Source organism: Cupressus sempervirens, chromosome 7 (genome assembly GCF_028749045.1).
Source record: "Cupressus sempervirens isolate cs-2001-9-10 chromosome 7, ASM2874904v1, whole genome shotgun sequence".
Lineage (NCBI taxonomy): Eukaryota > Viridiplantae > Streptophyta > Pinopsida > Cupressales > Cupressaceae > Cupressus > Cupressus sempervirens.
In genome coordinates this window covers 727,553,555-727,580,596 of record NC_143124.1, presented here as the reverse complement: position 1 = coordinate 727,580,596, position 27,042 = coordinate 727,553,555, and the positions used below count along the sequence as shown (strand labels likewise).

At 33.9% G+C, this 27,042-nt stretch overlaps 1 protein-coding gene across 3 annotated transcripts in view; it reads left to right on the top strand.

Annotated features, from left to right (window-relative positions):
• LOC149549294 (autophagy-like protein) overlaps nt 1–27,042 on the top strand; it is a 172,612-nt gene that overhangs the window by 119,739 nt on the left and 25,831 nt on the right. For 2 of the 3 annotated variants that reach the window (XM_089792740.1, XM_089792739.1), the window contains 5 exons: nt 96–152; nt 24,703–24,809; nt 24,922–24,960; nt 26,109–26,197; nt 26,396–26,474. In XM_089792740.1, the coding sequence (XP_089648866.1) occupies nt 96–152; nt 24,703–24,809; nt 24,922–24,960; nt 26,109–26,197; nt 26,396–26,474 (371 nt within the window). The remainder of the gene's footprint in view (nt 1–95; nt 153–24,702; nt 24,810–24,921; nt 24,961–26,108; nt 26,198–26,395; nt 26,475–27,042) is intronic. The other variant, XM_089792741.1, reaches the window with a different exon arrangement.

Genomic DNA, 27,042 nt, shown 5'->3' with positions numbered 1-27,042 from the left:
GAAATTAGGTTTGTATATAGGCAGGATAATAAATTCCTGAAATACTTATTTGGATATATACATGTTTTTCTGAAAAGAATGTGTCATTTTTGTAGGTTATTATCTTTGTCACACTCTTGGGTATGCAGCAAACTCAAACATTTCTCTTATAGGTAACTTACCATAATGTTTTGTCTGCATTGAGCACTTCCACTGTTCTATTTATGTTTAGACTTGTTTTTCTATTTTGATTGGTTTTCACTGTTTTAATGTTTTAAGTAATTTTGACATAAACATTGAGGTTGCCTGACATTAGCCAGTCCATAATGAAAGAGGATCAAAGAACATTGTTCTTTTTCTACTTTTAGTTTTGTCAAATAATAAAGTATAGCTATACCTTACAGTGCTAGAAATCTCTAGACATTTTTTTTTCAAGTGACACAATATTCACTCCCTTATTTTCGATTGGGTTTTGGATTACTAATTTTTTCAATGGACAGTTCTTGGATTCGATGCTTCTTTCATTTTGATTTAGGGTTGTAACAGTTAACTATCAACTTTGTGTAGCTGAGAGAAAATCTATTTGATGTCCTATGAATTAGTAAGTTGTCTTCAGGTCGTGGAATATATTCTTCACCTTAAGAATTACAGCACGGATTCAACAGGTGGCTTAGGGTGCCATCTCCATCTGACTTCAATGGAACTTGTCCATGCAAATATTTCTGTAATAGTTTGTCATTTTTTCCCTTGGGTTTCTGCTTCTTGTTGTTGCCTATAGATATGGTTCTATCTAGGTAGTGCATACCCTCATTATTGTTCATGTAATACTTCCACACTGATGAAGGCTGTCAATGACCATATGATTATGAAATAAACATCTTAGTTCACATCATAGCTAGTTTTTTGTCTAATCCTTGTCTACCTCAGGTTCCTCACTGCCAATCTTGCCCCTGGCCAAACCTTTTAATATTTTCAGTGCTACCCCAAGTTTCCAGGATGGCAATTATTTTTGGCCAAATTTGGGTATGCCAAGGGGATAGCTACATAAAATATAGGGAAATTTGCATATACATTACATTCATATGGAAATATGGATAAAGCATGCCATTTAAACATCATAGAACCTTAATATACAACATTGAATTGTTAGAATACTAAATACTGAAAGTAAATAGTCAAGTTTCAACTGATTCAATATTATATCTGCATTATAATTCGGAATTCATTGTCAATATGCATTTGATAATAAAAAAATATATTTAACATACAAAATGTCCAAAGGCTAAAGTGCTTCCATATAGTTTAATGCTCAATATAAAAATCAAAATATAGAAAAAGAAAACACATTATGCTTTTGTCAACATTGCATCAAAATCAAAGTCATTTGAGTCATTTCCACTGTCATGCTCTACTGCAAGTGCATCCTCATCCAATGGAACCCCAGCCAATCCTAGTGATGTCTCCTCCTCACCTACCTTGGCCACACTTTTTGTATCAACATCCCACTATGAGCTGGCGTTTGCCTATACTCTAGAGTTTGACGATCTTGAAGTCAAAAAACACTATGCACAATCACTAGCTTCTCCACTCCTCTAGAGATAGGTCTATTCCTCTTGAGGGAGTGGATAAAGGCATATGTAGACTAATTCCTCTATGCATTAGGGGAACTAGCAACTTGTGCAAGAAGGTTAGAGGCAAACACCTTTAGTTATCCCTCCCATGTCATATCCACCACCTGGTAGGATCTTTTTGTGCTAGTATGCCTCTATCCAATGTCGCTTGTGGTTTATTCAATGTTGGGCCACAAAGATTTGTGAAGTCAAGGAGTTGTTTTCGAAGTATGGAAGCCTCCTACTTTGAAAACATCTTATCAATGGCTTGTGTGAACCCATCTAATACCTTTGGATCATCACACAGAGGCACCCTCCATCTATTTCTACATAAATTTTGGGATTTAGAGCGTAGGCTGCCATATAAAGCGGGGTATTTGTTATTATTCACCTTTGCGTAGCACTGGCCTAATATGTTGCTCATATAACCCCAAAGTAGGATCCTAGTGGAGATTGTTTTCTCTATCTTCCCTAGCAAACTCTCAAATGTCTCATGTATCTCTCCAAGACTAGGAGAGTCTGTATCGACATATCTAATGATATCTATGATGTGTGAGATGCAAGAGCAAAGATATCTGCAAAATGCAAACAAAAAGTTCAAAAGAATTATAATTTTAAAAATTATTATCAAGATTAGAAATTTTAATTTAATATAAAAACCAGCAATCTAAAGACTAACATTTGATTTGAAAATTTTAAATAAAATCAGCAACTTACCTCATCGTGGTCCACACACTGCCATCAAGGATGTCTTTCTTGATCTATTTTCTTTCAAGAGAGCTGGAATTAGACCATCAAGTCCACTCTAGATTCACCACCATCAATTGTAGAGGCTCATGGAACTCAAGCATCCTCTCCATGAAGATGTAGTAAGTGGCATACCTATAATGTATATAATTATAAGGCTCAATGTAATTGGAAAACACATGTAGTAGTAATTAAAAGAATTTTAAATTTACTAATTTAATAAAATGATGTAATTCAAATTGGCATACCTTGTCTTAGTTGGTTTGAGGAGCTACTTTGAGGACCTAAAAGAGCGAGGTATGGTGGTTGGAAATCAACACTTGATTCTCTCTAGCTTGTAACACCAATTGATTCACCAAATCTATCTTCTCTATGTCTTATAATGCATTGTACAATGTGTTGGTTCCCAAAACCGAAGATTGGAATCTTACGAGTCTTGCCAACTCAATGTTGGGATATCCAACCGGTTATAGCCAACGTGACAGGATTGATTGGTACAGTCCAAATCCCTTGTGCTTCTGGCTTTGCAAGGCCAAGGTGGGTATACCTAATCCTGAACAAATCACTCAAGTCCAAGATAGTTATAACAAATCGTTTTGAATATGAATGCGATGAAATTTTCCCAAACGACAAGGATTATAGAAAAGTATTAAATTTGCAAATTACGAATTAAGAACAAAAGTAAATGATTAGATAAATGTGAGAGCATTTTAAATAAAGAACAATTATTATGGATTATTGCAACAAATGAATATATTACTTCTTCAAAGGAAAGAAATGAAATAATTGCTAGCGTATGGATTATGAATCATGAGCAATATAATGACTAGTGCCAAAATTAGAAGGGCAATAGAGTCAATACTACAAGTTTATAATGTACAACTTAATAAAATTCAATGCACTTAAATTATAAACAATTTTAATCATCAGGATGCGATGGATCAATTATTTTTACGCAATTTCAAACTAGTCTAGACTGCATTTTAACTTTGAAGGAGACAAACTAGTCATAGATACAGAACATAGTTCCCAGAATCGCCAGTTTGGCAATTTGATTCAGGCGGGGCGATTTTTTTGGAGTCGTGAATCGACTCCATGAATCGACCGCACGACAGGGCTTTTAAGTGGACTTAATTTTTTAATAAAACACATTTTTTTTTGTTTTCTTTTTGGCCTTTCCTTTTTTTGTTTTCATTGATCTTCATCTTAGATTCTTATATTCATTTATAATTTGTTGTCTTATGGATCTTCATCTTACATACATTCTATGATTTGAATCATTATGATCACATGATTTCTATTTACTTCAGCTAGCCTACAATTTACATTTCACATGTAACATAGTTACGTATGTGATGGATTAATCATTTATGTTCCATGTTTATGTATGTTAAGTTTTAACTTATATTTGATGATGTTATAGTGTGTTTAAGTTATATTCAATAAAGGGTGCATGAAATAAGTTTTAAATTGTTAAAATCTCTAAATTTAAAGGGTTTTTTAAAATTTGCCGATTCATGGGCAATTCACGATTCAATTCGGCCTTTGCTGATTTCGATCCGATTTCGATTCTCGTTACTTTGATACAGAAACAATTTAATATTTCACTACATCTATGATAATCGAGTTTAAAATGCTATAAAAGATCTCGTCCACTTATCTGATGTTTAAATTATTTATAAAATTTTAAAAAATATTAATAAAGGACAAAACTTAATAGTGTTCCTGACTCTAATGCTTTGTGCAAATAAAGAAAATAAATATTCTTACTGGTTATGCTAGAAAAGAAAATGCAATGAAGACACTCATTAATGATGATCAATTCACTGCAATTCAATTCCAAGATTGCATATAAAGATTTACTCAATGGCCTAATATCCACGAGCTTAGTTCAAAAATCAATTTCTTTGCCAATGAAAAAGCAATATATTATAGAGTGCATATATAGTATGTAAATTTTTTTTAGGAGTTGTAAATATATGTGTCCTTTGATTTTTCATCTCATATTTGTAACAAGTGAAGAGATGCAAGTCTCTTCTTAAAACAACATACCTCTTCGTAAATACAACCACGGAAAAACTAATCACACTAGTTAGTTGTAACTTATTCTATGAAAATATAAGGGCCTTGCTCTTCATGATAACATTTTATCTGTTATTTGCCGGCCCCCGATTTTCATATCAATGCTGCATCAATTTCTGTATGTAGAGGGCATGATCATGACATCTCCTAGACCATTGCCGTGAATGAAAATTAGATTGCTTATGACAACATCCACAACATCTATCGCACAAAATTGACCTCCTCATACTTAACTGTCGGGCTTCATCCTGAAGATGTTGCTACTAAATATTTGATGCATTCATGACAAGTATTGGGCCTTCATGAATATTATTTAGCACTGAGTAACTAGAAAGTGTGGAGATTATCGGTAGATGTTATTGAATGATCCTTGCATCACAAACAAGGACAACTCGTGGTAACTTTTCGTCATCTCCATCCTCTCGCGTAGATCTCTAGACCTGCAACAAATACAAAATGTCATTAGATATAAAATATTAATAAAAGTTCCTTAATGATTGGTAATGATCTATACAAAACTCCTTGTTTCAGTGGCTTTGTAAGACATGGAAACTAAAAACAACCATCAAGTATATTGATTTTGTTGGTAAACAAATTGGTCTTTCTTATAATAACTCTTGAAGTGCCCAAATGTGTAAAGAACAATTGAATACAACAGTTGGGAAAATGTTATTTGACGACTATTTTCCCTCTGAATTACAGGTACAACTCCCTTGCATATGATTTTTAAAGAATTTGTTTATTTCTAATTCTACTATGGTATGTTCTTGACCAGGGAACAGAAGAGGTAAACCAAGTTAGGCCTAGGTAGGACTAACTCAGACAATGGATTGGTCTTGAGATGAGATCAATTCCAGAAATTCACACATCTTATGAATCCTTGTAATTGATAATGCAATTGTGAAAATTTGTAATATGAATAAGATGCAGGATGAAATGATATGAAGCTAAGATGCAAGACTATGATTTACACATCACAATAGAAGTATTACTTTTAATCTTAGTAATTCTTTGATTACTTGTCAGTTCGTTAGATTGAAACAGGAAACAAAACTCTGTTTGTCTTTAGATTTCTAATCTAACTTGAACGAAATACACAGACTTACATATGCATGGAATAGTAAATTACTGGTATCAAACACTTCCTTTCTTGTCTCTGCAACTAAGAGTATTCCATACCAAAATTTGCCGACCCTTCTATTGATTTCAAAAGAATACATATAGAAATCAGAGATGAAGCATTATAGAAAACAACCAAAATGATTAATCTCCTATACTTGAATGACTCACAGCAAGAAGCCATTTATCGGTTACTAAACGCAGCAACAAAAACTGGATACCAATCTTGCATAACGTGGCAACAAATCTCGGGGGGTCGCGGAGGGTCTTCATGTTCTTGTTCGAGAACTCCCAAAATGAAAAATAATATTTTTCTTGGTTTATTGCTATAACACATAGCAATGTCTTATTTTCATCACTTATCGCCACAATGTCTAACTACTCAATCTGGCCTTTGATGGGATCATCGCTATAGGATATAGTGATAAACTCTCTTTTGTATATTGTGAGCTTAATCTTCACATCGCTATGACCTATGGCGATAACTTCATCGCCCATCGATATAACTAAGTTTTGCTCTTGCGTTTGGTGACGATCATTGAAGGTTGTGTTGATAGACACTTCTCGTTGCTCATCGCGCTAAACAATTTTGTCTCTTGCGCTTGGCGATGATCGCTATGACTTATGGCAATAAACCCTTTTGGCATATGTGGCAAATCATTCTTTGCTGTATCTTCTTTCCGCAATAGCAATCCGTTTATTTTCACTTTCATCACTGTAGCAATAGCGAAACCGTCATTGCTTATTGCTATACCTCTCAAAACCATTTCCATGAGCTCCGATAAGCCACTTTGCTATATCCCATAGCGATCATACGTTTTACTTTTGTTTCACCTTATCGCTATAACATATAGCGATCTTAGTTTCTTTATTGCTGATCGACATAGCACATTATCTCCATTTGCGATTCGCAATCAATGTTTACCCATCGCTATAACATATAGCGATCCATTTTCGCAATCTATCTCTTTATCGTCATATCACATAGCGATCTCATTTTTCTCATCGCTAATCACCATAACATATAATTGCTTCCTTTGATCACCGATGAGCTTATCGCTACAACATGTAGCAAAGACTTTATAATTTACTAATCTTGAACATTGCCATAAGTTATGCCAATACAACCCTCACTAGTCGCTATAGCATATTATCTCCATTTGCGATCCGCGATCAATGTTTACCTATCCTATAACATATAGCAATCCATTTTCACAATCTATCTCTTTATCGCCATATCACATAGCAATCTCATTTTTCTCATCGCTAATCGCCATAACATATAATTGCTTCCTTTGATCATTGATGAGCTTATCACTACAACATATAGTGAAGACTTTATTATTTACTAATCTTGAACATCGTCATAAGTTATGTCGATACAACCATTGCTAGTTGCTATAACATATTCTCACTATCTCGCATAAGAATGAATCTGCCACTTTCATGATTTTCAATGTCTCATGCTTGCCTGCAGGAGTATGATCCAATGCCTCATTTATCTATTTGACCTGATCTCACTGACACCTAACTTTTGCTATCATTCTCTGATACTCTTTCGTCTGTATCGAAAAATCTACCTTCATGGGCCGAAACCCGTTGAGGAGAAGGCAGATTAGAATTTCCCATAGGAGTTGCAATATGAAGACTGGGAATTTGAATTTCATCTTCGAGGAAATGCATTATATTGTGAGTGAGTAAAATATGATCTTTATTGGGTTAGGTACTAAAACTTACCCATTAAGAGACATGAATTCAGGATAACCCATCCAATTCACCGGAAGAGAAGGCAGATGAGGGAAACTCGATAAAGACCTCCTAGCCTAAGGAAAACTAGACCTAGACTCAGCATAAGATAATCAAAAGAATACCACTTTTAACTCAACATCTAAGGTTCATTTGCTTGAACATGTGGAGAACAAAAGTGGGGGTAACAGATTTCCTCGCACTTATTTGCCAGGTGATATTCTGAGGACGTTGCTATCAGATATCTCATGCCTCAGACTAGATCGTTATAACTTCAGTCTCATCATTTGTTCTAGAATGTATGAGATCTTTGGGAATTCTATTATACATAATTGCACAAGTCCTTGCTTTTCCGTGCATGAACTCCTAGATAATTTGTACTGGCTGTGGCAGAATATGATCTTGTTATCATGCATGGAGGTCAGAGTGTACAAACTTGGTGCTGCATATGTGAACAAGACCAGGACCGTTGGAATAAATGGTGCCGCATAAACTTCATTTATCCACAATCAAAATCTTGACAAAACCTGGAAGATGTGAAAGAGGTTGTTGATGAAATGATTGGTACAATCAATCTGAGTGCTTGATTTTTCCAGCCTTTAACGTTGATTCTAGTCGGCCATAGCACAAATCCCATTCTATTGTGCGCAAGGAAATACGATAAGAGTTCACATTATCTCCGCTTTTATGGTGATATTTTTATTCATACCTTGTGTGTCTACCCTTCTATCATTTTCTCATACTCCCGACAACACACCTGTAATAAATGGTTGCTATAAGGTATGTGCGACTCCGTGCAAATTTTATGCTTCCTAACATGCAAACAAGGCCATGCTCTCCAAAAATATTCAGATTGGGAGCAGCATAGGGAGTCCAAACATGGCACGAATAAGAAATGGCAAGAAAGCTTGCTACTCTCGCACTGATCCACAAAGAGCGATATCTGTTATCGTACATATCATTTACATCATGATTCATGTTGAACACCTCCATTTTATGAGAAGCAATCTTCTGGAAAGTAATAGCATATCCGCCTGTTGAATTTCTGCTCAGGAAAACAATTTATGATAATGCCTAATAAGATTCAATGCTATTGGTTGGAAGCCCTGCATTCAGGAGCAAGCATTGGTATTGTTGAATATATTATATTGCTTGAATGATTTATTAACTGCTGAAGCTACTTATTAATCTTCTAACTCTATCATCAGTGGTCTCTGATTTGTCTCTCATCTCACCGTCAACCAAGCCTTCTAAATAAAGACTTAGTCAGAGAGCTACTTCAGAAGATAAATCTACTCCTTTCATATATACAGTCAGGATAACCTACTGCCCTGTTCCTCTGTCCAATGTTCTACACCAGCTGCTTTTGATTCAACCTGAAACATGCTAGCACCAGAAATGTTAATTCCACTTTGCTGAGATATGTTTCGGATCCTGAGGGAGAAATATGCACAAATGGAGGCTCTAAAATGGGGCTCCATCACAATGAATGAACACAATGGGTTCAAAAGATGTGCCTGTAAGCACACTGCACCAAGCTGATTTGCACACGTGTTGAATCTGTGATCACCTGTATAACATCAGCGGGCCCACTCCCCTCAATGGAATCTGCCAAAAGGGTGAACTAGAACTCTGCATCCTTACACTTCCCTGAACAATCTACGACGTTCAGAAAGTAAGAACCACCACCGGATGTGACCATGATATTGATGAATGGCTGATGTCTAACATCAGTTCACCCATCCATCGCAATAGAGCAGCCTATCCTCACACAAGTCCATCTCATATCCTCCAACAACACATTAACCTTGGAGACTCGATGATGTCCCTGTTTTCAAATAGGATTTAATAATAAATAATAAGATGTTATTAAATAAATAATAATAGTGAAAGAGAATACATAATAATATTAAATATAAAAATAATAAAATCATAATATAATTAATGACAAGATAATCATTTAACTATAATATAAATAATAGTAATAAAATTACATATTATATTATTATTACAAATTACTAGAACAAGGAGCTTATCAGAAAGAGCCACCAATTAAATAGTAAATTGTTGAGTAGAAGATCCAATGCTGATTCAGTATGCAGAAAGACAGACTAGTATACGTTAGCAACTTATAACATGTATATTGAGCAGCTAGTAATTGAGAGTATTATAACAACAGCAATACGACAAGAGTCTACTTATTAAACCGTAAAGATTATAATCTCAGTTTTCGATTATTGAAGGATACATATGATGAAACACAGAGGACGAGGCAATAAATAATTTGGAATAATAATCGAAATAAAATATCATAATGGAGTATGCTAACATTCCATAATAGTGTATGTCATATTTATCATCAATGGAGATCAGAGTATCATACTTCTCCACTAATCATTTGTGGCACAATGCAAATCAAAGTTACGAGGACTCTGTAAAGGCCTTTAGGTATATCGCTGATGAGATGAAGTAGAATTTTAATTAGAACATTGCCCATGAGTATGGTTATCATCATGTCAATTAAACACTAATAATATAATTATTGGTAAAGGAAAATGAATACAACAGTGCTTACATAAATAATAAAAAAACCAAATCAATGTTGAAAAGGGTAGGGTTAAAGTAGTAGAGACAATTTGTTTAGTTTGTGAAGAGAAATGATTAAGGAGGGACATGTTTCTTGGATAAATGTGTGCCACTATACAATTTGCAAGCTACACTTTTTGAGGATAAATTTCATTCCTGGTGGGAGACATTGGAGGATAAGGAGCAACATTGAACATAATGAAGACTCAGATAAGAAGCAGTCATACAGAAATCTGAAGTATATCGTGCAGTATCCAGGCAGAGAAAATAGAGAGGCATGAAGCAGAGGAATCAGTTTACATATTAGATCTGAGCATGGCATTTAGAGAGGAGAATATTTAATTGTTGGAAGCATCCGAATTCTATTTGCAATAAAATACCTATAAATATTCATATATACATACTCCATGGCATTAGTATCAGTTTCTAATACTGAAATGATGGAATATTAGATATAAATTGTATGAAGCATTAACGGTAAGGAAAATGAATCATGGAATATGGGATAAACTAATAAAACATACGATTGGGAACTGATCTTTTATTTGCTCATTCTTGGATTGGTGAAGCTATTGAGTATCAAGACCATCTCATATCAGTCTTATCAGATATAACACTCAGTTCCATGGTGGCTGATCATAGTTCCATGGTAACATCATCACATCTACGGCTTTAGAAATAAGAATATCAATGACAGATAAATTTGTGCAAGCAGTAATATCATATTGCAATAACAACATCAGCAACATATACAAGGACGGTATGAGCAATGTCATTCCTAATGATGGCAACACTAGTGATATATACTTATGTATCAGCAATACTGTATCATCAGCATTGACTGTAATTAGAATTGACAAAGACATACTTTCAGACACCAGTCGATCAGACATACCAACACCAACATACCAAACATACTCACATCTGCACATTGGGCATCCTATGTAACATTCCTTTTCTGAATTAGGATTTGATAAATAATAACAAGTTAAAATATAACAAATAAAAATAAAAAGTAAACAAATAAATAGTAGCAAATAATATACCTAATACATATAGGAGTAAATAAGATTAAACTAAAGATTTAAACTTAGAAGAGACAATTGTAAGTGAAGCAGGATATATGACCCACAACCTAGAGAACTTTGATTTCAAAGGTATAAGATATGGTGTTAATACCATTCTTTATGCATATGTTCTTCATTTAAATGATATTAGCAATTAATAATCATTGACATTGTTGTCCTGCATTTTGTCACCACAAAATGCTGGTAATAGTACAAAACTTTTTCAAGCTAGTTTTGTGTCTCTCTAAGTTGAATTTGATATTCAATTGCTTGATGTTGATCAATCAATCAACTCTAATTCGTATATCAAATTGTTTTATTGAAGGCTTTCGTCAAGTTTTTTTCGTTTTGCTTTTTGTCGAGCCTTTTGCTTGATTTTTGAGGCCTTCATCGTCCTTTTATTTGCTTTTGAGTTTGTGTTTGTTGGTTTTTAGTCTTTTGGTTTTGCTCATGTCATGGCTTTGGTTTCCCCTTCGATTTGAGCTAACATAGAGCGTAGTTAGAGTTGTTAGTCAAGAGTTATGGTCATTTTAGTACCTCAAAAGTGGACATTTTTGATGCAACAACACAAAAATATCATGTTATAGTTTTAACTTGACATTCACTTTTTGAAAAATATAAGTTAAATTCACTTTATGTTATGTTTTCAAGTTACTTTATCATTTAAATTTTCACTTAAAGTAACTATAGTGCACTTTATGTTATAATTTTAAGTTGAGTTACTTTTTGATTTTTCACTTAAAGTCACTATATAAACTATATAGTTTCAGTTTAATTTTTGATATTTTAAATCAAATGCTCATTTAAATGTTACTTTTAAAATGATATTTATGTGTTATACTTCTAATATGATATATAAATATGGTTTATGCCCCATTAAAATAACATTTTAATGAAATTAAATTGATATATGTTTGTTAAATGACTTTAAGTCATCAAAAGTGGACATTTTACATGTCACTGCATATAAAGTTAAACTTAAAAGCATAAGACTATCAAAAGTGGACCTTTTTGGTGTCATTACATCAAAAGGTGAGTTTTATATGTCATTGCATCAAAAACATGAGATTTCACTTAAAATATGTAGTCCTCCCCAAAAGGTCCAATTTTGATCAAATGCATGTTTTAAAATGTGTCATGTACCCCAAAAGGTTCGATTTACTTTGTCAAGAGGTTTAAAAATATGCATGTCATCCCAATGGGTCTGATTTTCACTAAAAACATATTTTAAAACATGTTGTGCTTCCCAAAAGGTCTGATTTTGGAAGAACACATGCATTTGCTCTCCAAGAACCCGATTTTGCTCATTGTGAGAGATTTTTCGTGATGTTTTTGCACGAGATCTTCTCCAATAGGGTCGTTTTTCTTGGCAATGGATTTTGTAGCATAAAAAATGGATTCATCTTACTGAAAATCATTTTTCTAAGCTCTATCCTAGGGCACATTTTTGAGAAAAAATTCAAAAAACATCATTTTTGATCAACGTTTTTGCTCCAAGAAAAATTGATTTGGTCTTATTTGGTGATTACATTGCATATTGGTGCATGTTTTGGTGTTTAAACACCAAAATGATTTGATCTCACTCCTTGGTGAAAAACATTTTTCACCAAAAACGTCCCATAGCTTGAGTATTTAAAAACTTTGGATCATGGAGCAAGTTTAGGGCATGTTTTGGCATCTTCCTCCAAAATGCTTTGTTTGTTGCCCTCTCCCATTTGAATTTGCAAAGTTGGAAAAAATCTAAGTGTTTTTGAAGACATTTTCAACATTGGAGCATCTTTTTTCTTCATTTTTGGCACTTGATCTTCATGTAAGTGGACTTATTCTTTCGTGCTATTTACTTTGTGCTTATCTTGCTGAATTTATGCACATTATTGCTTGATGATTGCCACTTGTTGAAATCAATGCCATGGAAAGTGCATTTTTCCTTTAAAAATTAAGAAATTGTTCATTTTCTTGTTTTTAGTTTTTCCCCAATTTCCAAATTCGAATTTGTGTGTAGAAGTGCTTTGCATCTTGACATGTTTGAGTCACTTTCCAAAGGTACGTTTTTCTTTTGAGTTTTTGTGCTTTGTTCTTGCTTTCTAGTTTTCTCCACTTTGGAGAAGTCACAAGTTCCTTCCCAAGAACTTGTTTCACTTCATGCGAAAGCATCATCAAGTTTCACTTCTATCTTCCATGTCACAATACTTCATATCTCATTTGACAAATGTGATTACATGTTTTCTATCTCATTCACCATCCACACATGCATGTAATCCCATTTTCCACTTCCATTTTCACTCATCTCACTTTTCGTATTCGCTCGCACAACACGATTACACAAAAAGCCTTACGTTTAATTGCATCTTGAAAACCCATTTTTGACTAAAAGACACTTTTTTAAAGGTCAAAAATGTCACTTGCATGTTTTCCCATGTACTTTGATTTCACTTTTCCACAAAGATGACTATAAGGTTCACTTCGCCCCAAGTTACATTGCATTCATTCCTTCCATATGCACTTACACCTCCATGAGCAAATACATGTCATTTAACTTCCTTTGTCATTACGCATTTCATCTCATCCTTCATACTCACTTACATGTAAGCTCATCCTCCATCTGCATTCACATTCATCTCATTTTCTATTCCTCATTACATGTTGCATATACATGTAATCCACTTTCCGTGTAATGACATATCAAAAGCCCAAGTTACTTTTTAAAAGTTAAGAGTCTTCATTCACATGCATTCCCATGCGTTCCACCTTCATGTCTTAAAGCATATCCATCTCCTTCCATTGTCACTTTACCCACCATTTTCTATCCAAATACATATGCTTTCCTATGAAGAAGGCATGTTTTGATTCTCAAGAAGCAGTGATTCATTTGATCTTCAACCTAAGTTTGTGTGGGAATGTGCCATGCACTTCGTTTCAAAAAATGAAAAAAGAAAAGAAAAGTTAAAGAAGCTGATGGAAAGTTATTCCGGGTTTTCATCTGGACACCATCGAGAAGGTTTTCAAAGTATCAGAGATTCCAGAATGTGCTGTTTTTTTTTTAAAGGAGAATTCAGGAGAAGTTGAACGAGAAAAAGTTTGATCACATCAAGTTTTCAAATGACAACGAACAATTCACCAAAGAGAGTCGGATGTTATTAGAAGACGCAAGACCATGGTTATCAAGGTGAATGCAAAGACACGAAATATAGGAACTCTCGATCTTGTGATTATCCGGGATATCATTGCCAAGTACAAGGCCTTTCAGGACAATTCCTAGGATTGTTTCAATTCACTTTCGTCTTTCTTCTTCTTCCTCTTTCATGTTTGTAATTGAAGAGAATGTATTACATGAAAATGTGTAGTTACATATAATACGACTTACATGTGTAATTACATATAATGCAAGTTGCACGTGCAGTTGCATGTAACACAATAATTTCTCTCATTAGTTAGACCGGGTCAAAGTTGGTTGAGTTGCTCTCACTTTTTTCTCCATCTTTTTCTCAACTCCTGTGCCTATATAAAGGAGTGCCCCTTCATTCTAAAAATCATCATTATCTTTATGCAAGAGAGCTCTGGAGAAATTGTGCTAGCAAAACTTTTTTTGTGTAAGCATTATTTTGAGAAAAAGTGAATACAAAGGGGCATTTGAGACTCAACTTTGATTAAGTGAGATTGTTACTTGTATGAGTTATAAGCATTGTCTATAATTCATCTAAGTTATCTTTGATTCATGTTATCTTGTGTTTTGGGTAATTGTATTTTGCGAATTGAATATAAAAGAGTTACGAAGTAATTGGAGCCAGAGCTTTGACTAGGAGCAATTGTGGAACTGTACAGTTAGAAGCTTTGGCTGTAGCTTATACTTCTTTCTTAATTTGCAAAATAGTTAAGTTATTCTTACTTTTAGAAGTCTTTGTGCCCTAATTGTAAATTTTTTTATATAGAAGTACGATCGGACTTATAGCCAAACTGGTACATTTTCAGCTAGCCTTTGAGTTAGCGAAGGTTTATTGGTATCACTGTTTCCAGCTCTTGATAGAAGTGTAGTTAGAGATTTACCCTGCCCATCACTCGCTCCGTGAGTAAGTGGATTCTTTCTTGAAAGATAAGAAGAAAGGATATTGGTAACACCCATTTTATAAAATCTCTTGACTTCTTGCTTACCTTGAGTTGATCCAAGGAATGGTGAGAAGGGGAAGCCTTCCCTTAAGGTAGGAGAGACTCTGTCTCGTACGCTATGGCTGGTCATCCTATTTTGCAATTAGATTTGTACCCAAAACTGTCGGTTACAAAATATTCACCCGACAGACATCAATGACCAAGGCGGCTAAAGCCTAAATAAAGAAACAATCCATCTAAATTGTGGAATAGTAACAAAAGGCAATAATAATTGTTAGATTTTGTATTCTACAGCCTACAGGTGTAATTACACCATTGGCATGCATGGACATGGATATTTAAGATTTCACAAAAGTGATTAACATAAGAACTAAAAGGGAGATCTCATAAATGATAGATTATGTAAGCGAAGAAGGATGCGCGATGATCATAGTATGATATTTGTGAATGTCTTGAATTTAAACAGGGGTCAACATCCTCAACCACATGATATAATTTGCTGGTACGATTAGACTATCAAGATTGGAGTATACACAACATCACTTAAAAAATATTTGATTTCAGGGGTTGGCTAACCTCATACAGACGTATTGATTATATTGATAATCTTTATGAATGTAATCAAGGTATCACGAGAGGAGTTACAATAGAGAACAACCATTGTTTCTACGATGTTATCTATTCACGAGGAACAAGAGTTATATGATGAATATGAATAGAGTTTTCGAACATTTACAAGGAACAATAAATTCTAGTGTTTAACATGGGTGATACTGATTAGTCATAAAGACTTATGAGTTAAGGATAGTGTTTAATCATGAAAAGAAGCATGATTTGATTATAAAAACATTATGGATTTTTAGTGGTGAAAGAGTAGTTATCCCAAAAAGGTACGGATCTATAAGATACGGCTCTTCATCTATTGAATACTCACAATTCTTAGAAGTAGAAGTTATAGGAGGGCATTCAAGATAAGTTAAATGGGGGGTTGGGGAGGAGCACTTTTTGCATTTTCAAAGTAAATGGGAAAATTAATGAACATGGGATCATAAAAGAGCGTTTCGTATGGAAGAAGAATATCATCAAACATGATGTTAAGGATTATTATACATATATTCTTGGTGTGGTTTCAACGTGGAATGGATATAGAAGGATTCATTGATTGAAAGGAATAAAACTACCATTTATTCATTAAAAAAAGATTGATATATGTGGAAGTTATATTAACGTACCCTAAATAAATAAATAAATATGTATATTTTGTAAGACGAGAGATTATAATAATTTTTTGAATATCTATATATATATATATATATATATATATATATATATATATATATATATATATATATATATATATATATATTGTTAAAATGTGAAAGATCGTTGCAAATGTATTTGCACTGCTAAAGATAAGGAATGTTTGAATCATAGAATTGTTATTGTTCTCCACATCTTGCTTTGTATTTATTGATTTCAATACTTGCAAGAATGATTTCATTTGATATAAATAATCTATGATAGGGTATGTGGGTGAATGGTCATGTATCTTAACATAGATTAGTTAACAATAACAATTGCTAATGCAGATTGGTTAACACTACACCAATTCATTATTGTGTATAACTCACACATAATACTTGCATGAACAATAATGCCAAATAAGGATCAACATTTCCAGTCAAATCGATAATCATATGAGATAAACAATGGTTGGCATCTACAGTCATGCCGATAATCATATGAACATGTGAACTTTTATCAATGAAATAGATATATGAGCGCATCAGTTGTATTTAGAAAACAATATCACAATAGTGTTGAATTTATGTATTGACAATATGTATATATACATATCAATATGTAAGTCATATTGATATGTATATATGCATAGAATTCAGATTTGTTATTCATAGTGTTTGTCTGACCGAAGCTACATACTTTAACACTCCCTCTTAGCTAGGGAAGACGAAATATATATTTCAATAAGTTCATCTTATTTGGAAGAGTGATATCACCTATCTTGTGACATCAGAAATACAATATGCTTAACAACATCAAGTCACGTGATATTCTTCTTATATGTATATCTAAGTTATGGCATGTGTACTGACACCAAGTCTCATGATGTCTACCATAACACATCATGGTGTCTCACCATGATTATCTCATAAAGAACATAATGATCTACAATAGGTATCACATCTCATGATATCCATCAAAATGCTCAAGAGATACTAAGTATGACATATTTAGGTATCACCTCACTCATGATATCAAGGAGTATATTGAACATCAAGTCAGCATGATATTCATATATCCTAGTTATGGTATGTGCACTGTCATCATGTCGCATGATGTCTACGATAACTCATCATAGCATATCCATAGATATTATGTCACATTATATCCACCATGATTATCTCATAAAGAACATATTGATACACAAACTATATCAACTCAGCATGATATCTATCAATAAGTCCATGGGATATTAACTATCAAGACATTTCCATGAATATCAAGTCAACATGATATTTGCCGTGATAGTAGACATTGTAAAGTCGTCATCTTACAATGTTGAATACAAGTGTACATTATCAGAGAGATTGTCACCTTTTAGTAATGTACATAAGGGGCCCGTAAAGTCATGGAGTCACACACATGACAATAAAAGATTTTACATAGAGTTACCACAGATTCTCTCACGTGGTGTTGTCATGTAATCACACACATGACATCCACCATGAGCCATATCAAAGGGTGGATCCATCATGACTACTCTTAGAAGGTGGAACAAGAGTTTCACTTTAAGCTTCTCTCTCATAGAGAAGAATCCAATAAAGTACATTTCAAGAAATCACTGATGCTAAGACTCCTTATCATGGGCTTCATTCTTCACAACTCCAAGCTAGTCTCCAAATGCACAAACTTCACGTTGATATGAGACTTGGTGAGAATATCAACCGTTCATTCTTTAGTGATAATGTATCTTGTCTAGAAACCATCTCCATGGTCTACTCCCTCTAAATCACTCTGATCGAAGATCCACTTGGCAGAGCTTCTAGCAACTCTCTATGTTATGATCACAACATTATTCATAGGAGTAATTTCTCATACAGAAATGTACTTGTCTGATTTCATATTAACATGAGTGAATGTAATAAACTATGGATTTATCCCTAGGCTTGGTGACACCAAACATTCATGATAATGCGGCTTTTGTCTGAAGCTCCAAGTATATGCATCAACCTTCTTGTCCACGGTTGCCATAGACCTTGAATGTGATATCAATCTTCTGACCTCCTTGTCTAAGATTTTCTCAAATAAATTATCAGGCTCCCTCTGAATCTGATGTCCATCTTCAATTCAGCTTCATAACTTGAAGTATCAAGTTTTCTTTCCTTTGAATTCAATTTCTTATGCTTCTTGGTCCATCTTGAAGACAACCTAGATAGTTGATAAAACTAAACTTATCTTGAAGGGAATTCCCTCTAGATGATTTGGAGTGACACCATCACAAGCTTGGTCTGAATTTTTCTTAGTTCCCCATACGGTGGTTATTTTGAGTCTACTTCCAGATAATTGATAACCATCTAGAAAACATTTTAACCAGGTGTATGGACCTGCAAGAATGGCTTAGCCTTTGGGCACAATTTTAGTAGTTGCTTTCTTTGTCTATCTTGCATCTTCCAGCATCTCTGGAATCGTCACATCATAGTTTATTTGAAGCTCTATGTCAAGTAAGATTCATATATTCATATTTGCATGTGTCAAGGAGAAACAAATAAAGGTTCTATAGCGCGTGATTGTACAAGCTGGACTTCGTATAATGCTCCCAACTTGTCTTATTCAGAGATTCTTAAGTTTTCTCCTTAATATTTCAAACCTTCACATATGATATAGGACTGTATTGTCATCTTCAACACAGAAACTTCAACTTGATACACTTGCAGGTAGAAAATAGCTATGGTTGATTTGAGAAGTGAGCCTTCCAGAGCAACTAGTATCCACTAGATTGTAAAGCATACTCAATATTAACCTCTTGTATTTCAACTTTACTTCTATCAGGTGTTCTAGACTCCCTCCTTTGAAGAAGCATCCCCAGCTACTAACTCAGTCTAGCAATAATCAAGTTCTTTCCTTAAATGCAATCTATTATGCTTCTCAGTTCTGCATATATTTATTTAAAGTTCTTCATTTGCTGCTTCAAAGTGAGCATGAAATATAACAGAAATAATGAAATGCAAGTCAGTGATCATGATCGCAAAGCCAAGCTGTCACTAATCACCCACCTAGTACTGGAATATCTGCTCCAAGCACAGTGGCAACATTCCCAGGTATGTTGAGCTTAAACCTATCCCTTCAATAATGAGAGACATCTGCTAATAGTGGGATCTTGCAGCCAACCAATACACTCAATGTCAAACTGTCCACCATGCCAAAAAATAAAAATAAAAATTTCCCAGATGTAGTAACTCACTGCCAACCAAACTTATTTCCATTTGAGTCGTCCAGAGGTGGCGGTGACTTTTTGTTAAATAAAGGTTGTAAAGCAAGACAAGAGCTTCCGTTCTGATGTAATTGATTTGTAGCTCAGAATTAAAGACTTTTCACCAAATAGAGACCCCTGCATAGGCTCTTACTCATGTCGCTGCCTTGGTCTCTGTGATGAATTCTTGGAAGAAGAAAAAATGCCCAATCCCTGCATAATCATGACCTATGATCGAAGCCATTGATGCAACACAAAAAATTATAATTCAGATTCAATCATACAACTCAGATTTTTGAAAATATCAAATCGTAATCCCCACTCCTCTAAATATTTGTTCTGAACTATATGAAGGCCTTCTAAACAAAACGTTATATACAAATACAAATTTTCGGAAGTCCAAATAATCTGCCATTTCAAATCTAATCGGTTCTTCCTTAACCATGCTCTGATACCATGTTAAAATGTGAAAGATCGTTTCAAATGTATTTGCACTGCTAAAGATAAGGAATGTTTAATCACAAAACTGTTATTGTTCTCCACATCTTGCTTTGTATTTATTGATTTCAATACTTGCAAGAATGAATTCATTTGATATAAATAATCTATGATAGGGTAAGTGGGTGAATGGTCATATCTTAATGTAGATTAGTTAACAATAACAATTGCTAATGCAGATTGGTTAACATTACACCAATTTATTATTGTGTATAACTCACAAATAATACTTGCATGAGCAATAATGCCAAATAAGGATCAACATTTCTAGTCAAATCGATAATCATATGATATAAACAATGGTCAGCATCTACAGCCATGCTGATAATCATATGACATGTGAACTTTTATCAATAAAATAGATATATGAGTGCATCAGTTGTATTTAGAAAACAATATCAGAATAGCATTGTACTAATGTATTGACGATATGTATATATACATATCAATATGTAAGTTATATTGATATGTATATATGCATACAGTTCAGATTTGTTATTCATAGTGTTTGTCTGACCGAAGCTACATACTTTAACACACACACACACACAAAATGGTGATAGCTAAAATATTAGTAATTAAATCTGGATTATATCCTTTCTACTATATTATGTAGAGATATATATTAGCAAATATAAATACACTATGTACAATATATATGTAACTTATTATATACGAATATTCTCCAGTATAAATCTGTATGATTTAATTTATCCAATTATAAGAATGATCTAATATTTAGATATACAATGTATCCATTAGTAGTAATAAAATCAGAATTATATTAACAACATATATATCTGTCCGATAATAAATAATGGAATTCTAGGATTGTATTTAAAATATTTTATATATATATATATATATATATATTCTTAATATAAATATATAAGACAATTACATATAGTCATCCAACTTATTAAACACTCGCTAATACTGTTAAGAGGATAAGTGGGTTTGTTAATGATGGAGTAATGCCATGTTGAAGGAAACTTCCAAAGTAGGGATAAGGACATATATCACAAATCCTTGAGGACGTAGCCCCAAAATAGGTTATGCACTTATATGCCACAAATACTTTGAGGGAGATCACTCGCAAATGGTTTCCAAATGCCCACCGACAAGTAATTCACATCTTTCTTAAGGTTTAATGATTAGGAGTCAAGTGAGGGATTGGAGGCTTGAGTATGTAGGTGGGTTTGTCAATGATGGAGTAATGCCATGTTAAGGAAACTTCCAAGATAGAGATAAGGACATATATCACAAATCCTCGAGGATGTAGCCCCAAAATAGGTAATGCACATATGTGCCACAAATACTTTGAGGGAGATCACGCACAAATGGTTTTCAAATGCCAACCAACAAGTAATTCCCATCTTTCTTAAGGTTTAATGATTAGGAGTCAAGTGAGGAATTGGAGGCTTCAGTATGTATTATGAATCAACAACCATCCCTTAATGTAATTGAAATGCATAATGATGAACAATAATCATTAGGAATTGGCATTCTCCTAATAGGGATTGTTATAAGTAGCTATTCCTAAGTACAATCCCAAACCCTAACTGAGAATTAATGAGCAAATTAAGATCGGTCCTAGATGGGGACATTACATCCTGCCATTAGCACATTGGAAATTTTGATATCATTCTTCTGTGATTTCTAACGTAGAATAATTGTTAGAAGCTAAGTTGCGAGATTTTTGAGCTTTGTCACGATTTTAATAGCAAATATGTTTGTTTGAACATTAATAGGAATTACAAAGTGCTGTCTATCTTTTGTCTCTTGTCTATCATTCTTTTTGTATGCTTGGTATATTTCACACTATTAGTGTCCTGTTCACCCTTTCTGCAGCTCCAATCTACTTTGGAGTATATGGAGTTGTCATGGCTATTAATGCCACAATCTTTACAAAATTATCAAAATCACTAGAGCAAAGCTTACGTGCATATCAGTCTTCAAATAGTTGATTTCCTTGCCTGCCTGCAACTCAATTATTGCTTTGAATTCTTTAAATCAACTGAAAACTTTGATTTACTCTTTATATAATATACCAATGTCTTTTTACTGTAATCATCAATGAATGAAACATAGTCAGGGGATTTTCCAATGAAAGGAACATCTACAGGACCAAATACATTAGAATAAATAAGATCCAACACACCACAAGATCTATTAGAGCTTGAGTAAACTTGTGAAATATGTTGTCTTAGGTCTTTACAGAAAATGGTGAGTTTTATGTGCAAACAAATCTTTGGCCGGTGATTGTTATGTTTTTATCAGTTAGCCGCACACTACAGGCAGCAAATGTTTTTTGTTTTGCTAGTTTTCTGACTTTTTTTGATATTCTCATTGTTTTCATTTTTTTGTACTTTTTGATATTTATGAATGCAAGGAAATTAACTAGACTGAAACAAATAATTACCAGCCATTACACACTAATCAGAAACCACTAGAATTCCAGAATTTGCCCAATGAACATCATACCAAATGGTACCAGGCCAATATGGAGACAATAAATTGCTGATAAGTTTTAGTAAAACCAGAGAATGAAATCAATGGGTGCAGCTCACAATTTTGGGCACTCAAATCACATATTTTTGCTGCAAACATGAAACCCTAGCTGACATCACCTGCTGAAAGTTGATTATGCTTGTGCGAAATTCTCTATTCATTACAGAATCTTAGTTGTAAAAGCGTGGATCCCATTCTCAAGAGGATAAAAGGGATGTGCTATATCCAAAACATACTAGATATCATAAATACTGGAAAGGTGTATTACGTAGGGGTTGCGAAATGGGCGGTACACAACCTGGTTACTACTAGCAGAGACTGTACAACTGGTTGTAGATGAATAATTTGTTCAAATGAAGTCTGAAACCTCTGCTATGCTAGAACATTAACTCTGCCCCTAATCAGACTGAATCATCACAATTTCACCCTTGAAAGATGACACCAGCACTGCCTGGAATGTACATCTATGCTGGAAATCAACACAGGATCTAACTTTGCTGTCTTTAATGGTTTGATCTATACTGTTCAAATCTGAATTGTAATTGCCTCCTCTCCAATTATCTTCACGAATTTTTTTATTAACTATTTCTTTTCAAGCTGATAAATCAACTAATTCCCAATTTGTGAATAAGTTGGGGAGATGTCCAACCTATTCTCTTCAAGAGGTTTTGTTCTTGAAGATTTTAACTTCTGCAACCCTGTGAAAGAAAGCTCTGCCATGAATCTGAGATAAAAATATTAACCTGGATGATGAAAATGGGCTTACGACATGTTGCTTTATTGGCCTTAAACCCTAATTCATCTTTAGGGTCACCTTGCATTTTTGTTATTGTCCTATGTCTCCCTCAACCCCCTTAGGTTCCCATATTAATAAAACTAAGTTTTTTTTAAAAAAACAACTTAACTATGTCTCCTAGGCATCATGACACTCGGAGACCCCAACTTGCTACTTTATTATAACAATACAAAGTAACACTATTATTATTTATTTATTTGAACTAGCATAGAAAATATCTAAATATTTCAAGAATTATTCATAAAATCCAAATTTAGACACAGAACCGAATTCCTGCTGAAGCATTGCAATCACTGATGTTGCCTGAGTCCTGCAAGCGAATTGACAGTTCCTCCTAGAAACAGGAACTTGCCTATAAAGTAGAAATCTCTCTCTAACCAGGACAACTCAAAAGAGATCCTGCACTGCCCCATGATTCTATGGGTGGTCAACCGGTCAACTGGTAGTTGTCCTCCCCAAAAACTAGGATCCCTCCCTAAAATTTGACATATGATCACAAATCATCTGGAATGGTCTATAGAGAATCTGGAACTGACTCTCAGTCCTTTTCTAACAAATAGAAACCACTCCTAAAATGTAGGAACTGCCATCTAAGTGACTGAAATGGCTCAGAGAGCCACTGCAAAGCCTCATAAGCCTCTGATTGAGTCCCTTGTCCATATTGTTGACCTACAGGAACTCGGATAACACTAATAGGTCAACCTATGCTCATTTACCCGTCACCTAGGAAGAGGGCAACTGAACATGATTATGTTTTCCATAAATGCAATACTAACAAAAAGTCAATATCAAGATTACAATCATTCAAATCTTCAATGGGTTTTTGTTTTTCAAGGTCCTTAGACCCTTTTCTTCAGTGTTACCAAGTCTCTGGTGCCATAACATAGTCTTATCTATTAGTTTGCTTAAGATTACAACTTTCGTTTTAATCAAGGGAGATGCAACACACCATAATCCAATAATTGATATGTTTCAAATAAATTGAACCTGTACTTCATAATCCAATAATTGACTGAGGGGAATGGAATTCATTTCTATCAAATTGACATGGTACATTTTTTCAAATTTTTGGCCCTACACAAAGTAAATGGGTTTTCCATGTTGCTATTTTAAGCATTCCTTTCTTATTAAGTTATATACATCTGATCCTCACTTTAGTCCATTTTTGCAAGACCATGCCATTCACAACATGATATTTTTGAAATATATTATACTGTAACCAGGTTTCAAGTAGTTTTCTCATTGAGAAAGCCCTTTTGAATATTATGAAAATATCTACATTTCACTTCTCATGCTTATTTTTTTAAAGCTGTACCTATGTAGTTAAAAGAATAAAATACTTATGCTTGCAATGACTTTCATTAGATCCGACAAGTCCTGGAAAAGGTGTTAAACTGAATATGTCTGCAAACACTGTGGATGGAGATTGCTCACTTTCTATTTCAGTTCAATGCAATGCAAATGGAGTTCAGGTAGACAGTATTTCAGGTAGCTTCTGTTTTTCCTGCAAAATGATATAATCACACAGAAGATTTCTTCTCAACTTCTCAACTCATGAATTAATTATTGTGAATTCTTCTACAGGCCCCAACAACAATGAGTAAATCAGGGGAGTGCAATTATGTGAGTGTGTTAGAATTTGGGAAAATATAATTGTACTTGGTGTATGTGTTTTTATATATATATTCTGGCTTATTTTCTATTGTTTATGCATTGTGATAGAACCATTATAATTTTTTATATTTTTTAAATGCAAAGAATAGTATAAAAGCCAAACAATCACTTAGAAGCAACACACATGGTTTGTGTCATTGTCAGTTGTCGATTGTTTTATTTAAGCAACTAGGTAACTAATTGAGTGTGAAGATTCAATTGTTTATTTCATATGATTATGAAGACCATAAAGAGAGGGAAGAGGGATGTGTCAGAAGGGGGTGAGAGAACACGAAGAAGTGTAAAGGCATGGTTGGAAGGAGGTGATAGGGACAAAATGGATTAACTAGGGATAAAAGTCATTCGGGTAGATGAAGAATGCAGGAGGAACAAAGTGATGCAAGTCAAAAAAAATTACTTAACTATAGATGAAACAAGTTTCTACAAAAGTCATATGAAGGGGGGTTTATTAAGAGGATGTGATATATTGAATCAATGAATACCGGTCAATTGTGTCTATGGTATATACACCCTAGATCTTGGAAAAGAAAAAATACGAGTTTGAAAACACAAACATTGGTCACCTTGTTTTCAATTTGAACTTTTCTTTTTTACTTGTCTATTTATTTGACCATGACATTTTCTATGGAACCATGGGTAGAACTTGACAAAAGAGTGGTTTTCCCCTTTGAAAAAAGAAAAATTCAATAGTAAAAGAATGTTTTTATCAAACAAATCACATATCGAAAGATACTTATTGCTCAAATTCAAAAGTGAGATGCCATGACCAACTTTTGATACATCTCAGAGTTGGAATTCATTAGATCTTGGAACTGAAGAGATTCATTAGGAAGTTGTTGCTAGAAAACATTTCAAAACTTTATCTGGATAGTCTATCAATAGAGCATTGTTAAATGTGAATGTAGTCTCAGCATTTGTAGGCCCATATTCAACTGACAGACAAGGTAATTCAGTAAAGTTTTAGCTAGAGGACTTTGGCTAAACATGTAGTACAAAATTGTAAATAACTCTTGGCGCCTGGTAATTACTAATTATTTCATGCAGAATAAGGTGTTCAGATGATGCCTTTTCTGATTAAAGGATGGTTTTGTATACAGATTACAACAATGATGCATCCTGCTGGTTGCCCTGTTGTCACACATATAGGAAATGAAGGATTTGGCTGGCTTGGCACTCTTTTGATTGTGTAAGTTACCGAGAAGCCTTTATCGTTCTTAGAATGAAATTGGCTGAAGCAATCTTTTATAGCCTTTCACATTGACCATTAATAAAATAATTACTACACCAAAATAATGGAATATTAGTCTTATTTCTAAAAATGACATCTGTTTTATATGTAATATATACATGTTGATTTACTGACATTGTATTGTGAATTTTCCAGACTTGTTTGCATCTTTGCTGCATATTTACTGGTTGGTATGGTATATCGTTTTTTTGTTCTTGGGATCCGGGGAAAAGAGGTAAATCTTTTTTCCCTTTATGTTTTGAGGAAAAAAATGGAATTCCTCTATTGCATTTATAGTGGTAACAAAGTTACAAGAATATTTGTATATTCATTTCCATTTTCCTAAGAACAACACTGAATTAATATTTACTACGATCGAAAGTGATCTAGTGGTAGATATCATTTTGAATCCAATTTAGCATGTGCAAAAGGTTTGTTTAATATTACTTGTATGCTGCTTGATGAGGATTTTCTGTAAAGGTTCTGAAAGGTTTATTTTGACATACTCTTTATATTACCATGTTTTGATTTACTAGTTTCCAGTGCACTTTGAACTCTGGAACCCTGAGTTTAAGAGGAGCTGGTGTACTTTTCAGAAATTGGAACTTTTGGAGATAGAAAATGGATTTATTTTTCCCCCATTTAATATTAATGTAACTTTTCCCCATATTTTAGTTTTGTGTCACATGGGCTTGTTTTTCTATCTGAGGAGTTAGTGTAATAATTTGATTGAATAATGCATTTGCCTTTTTTGAGGGACGGATGAGAAATTTAAAGATGTGAAGGAAATATTTATGCTTCTA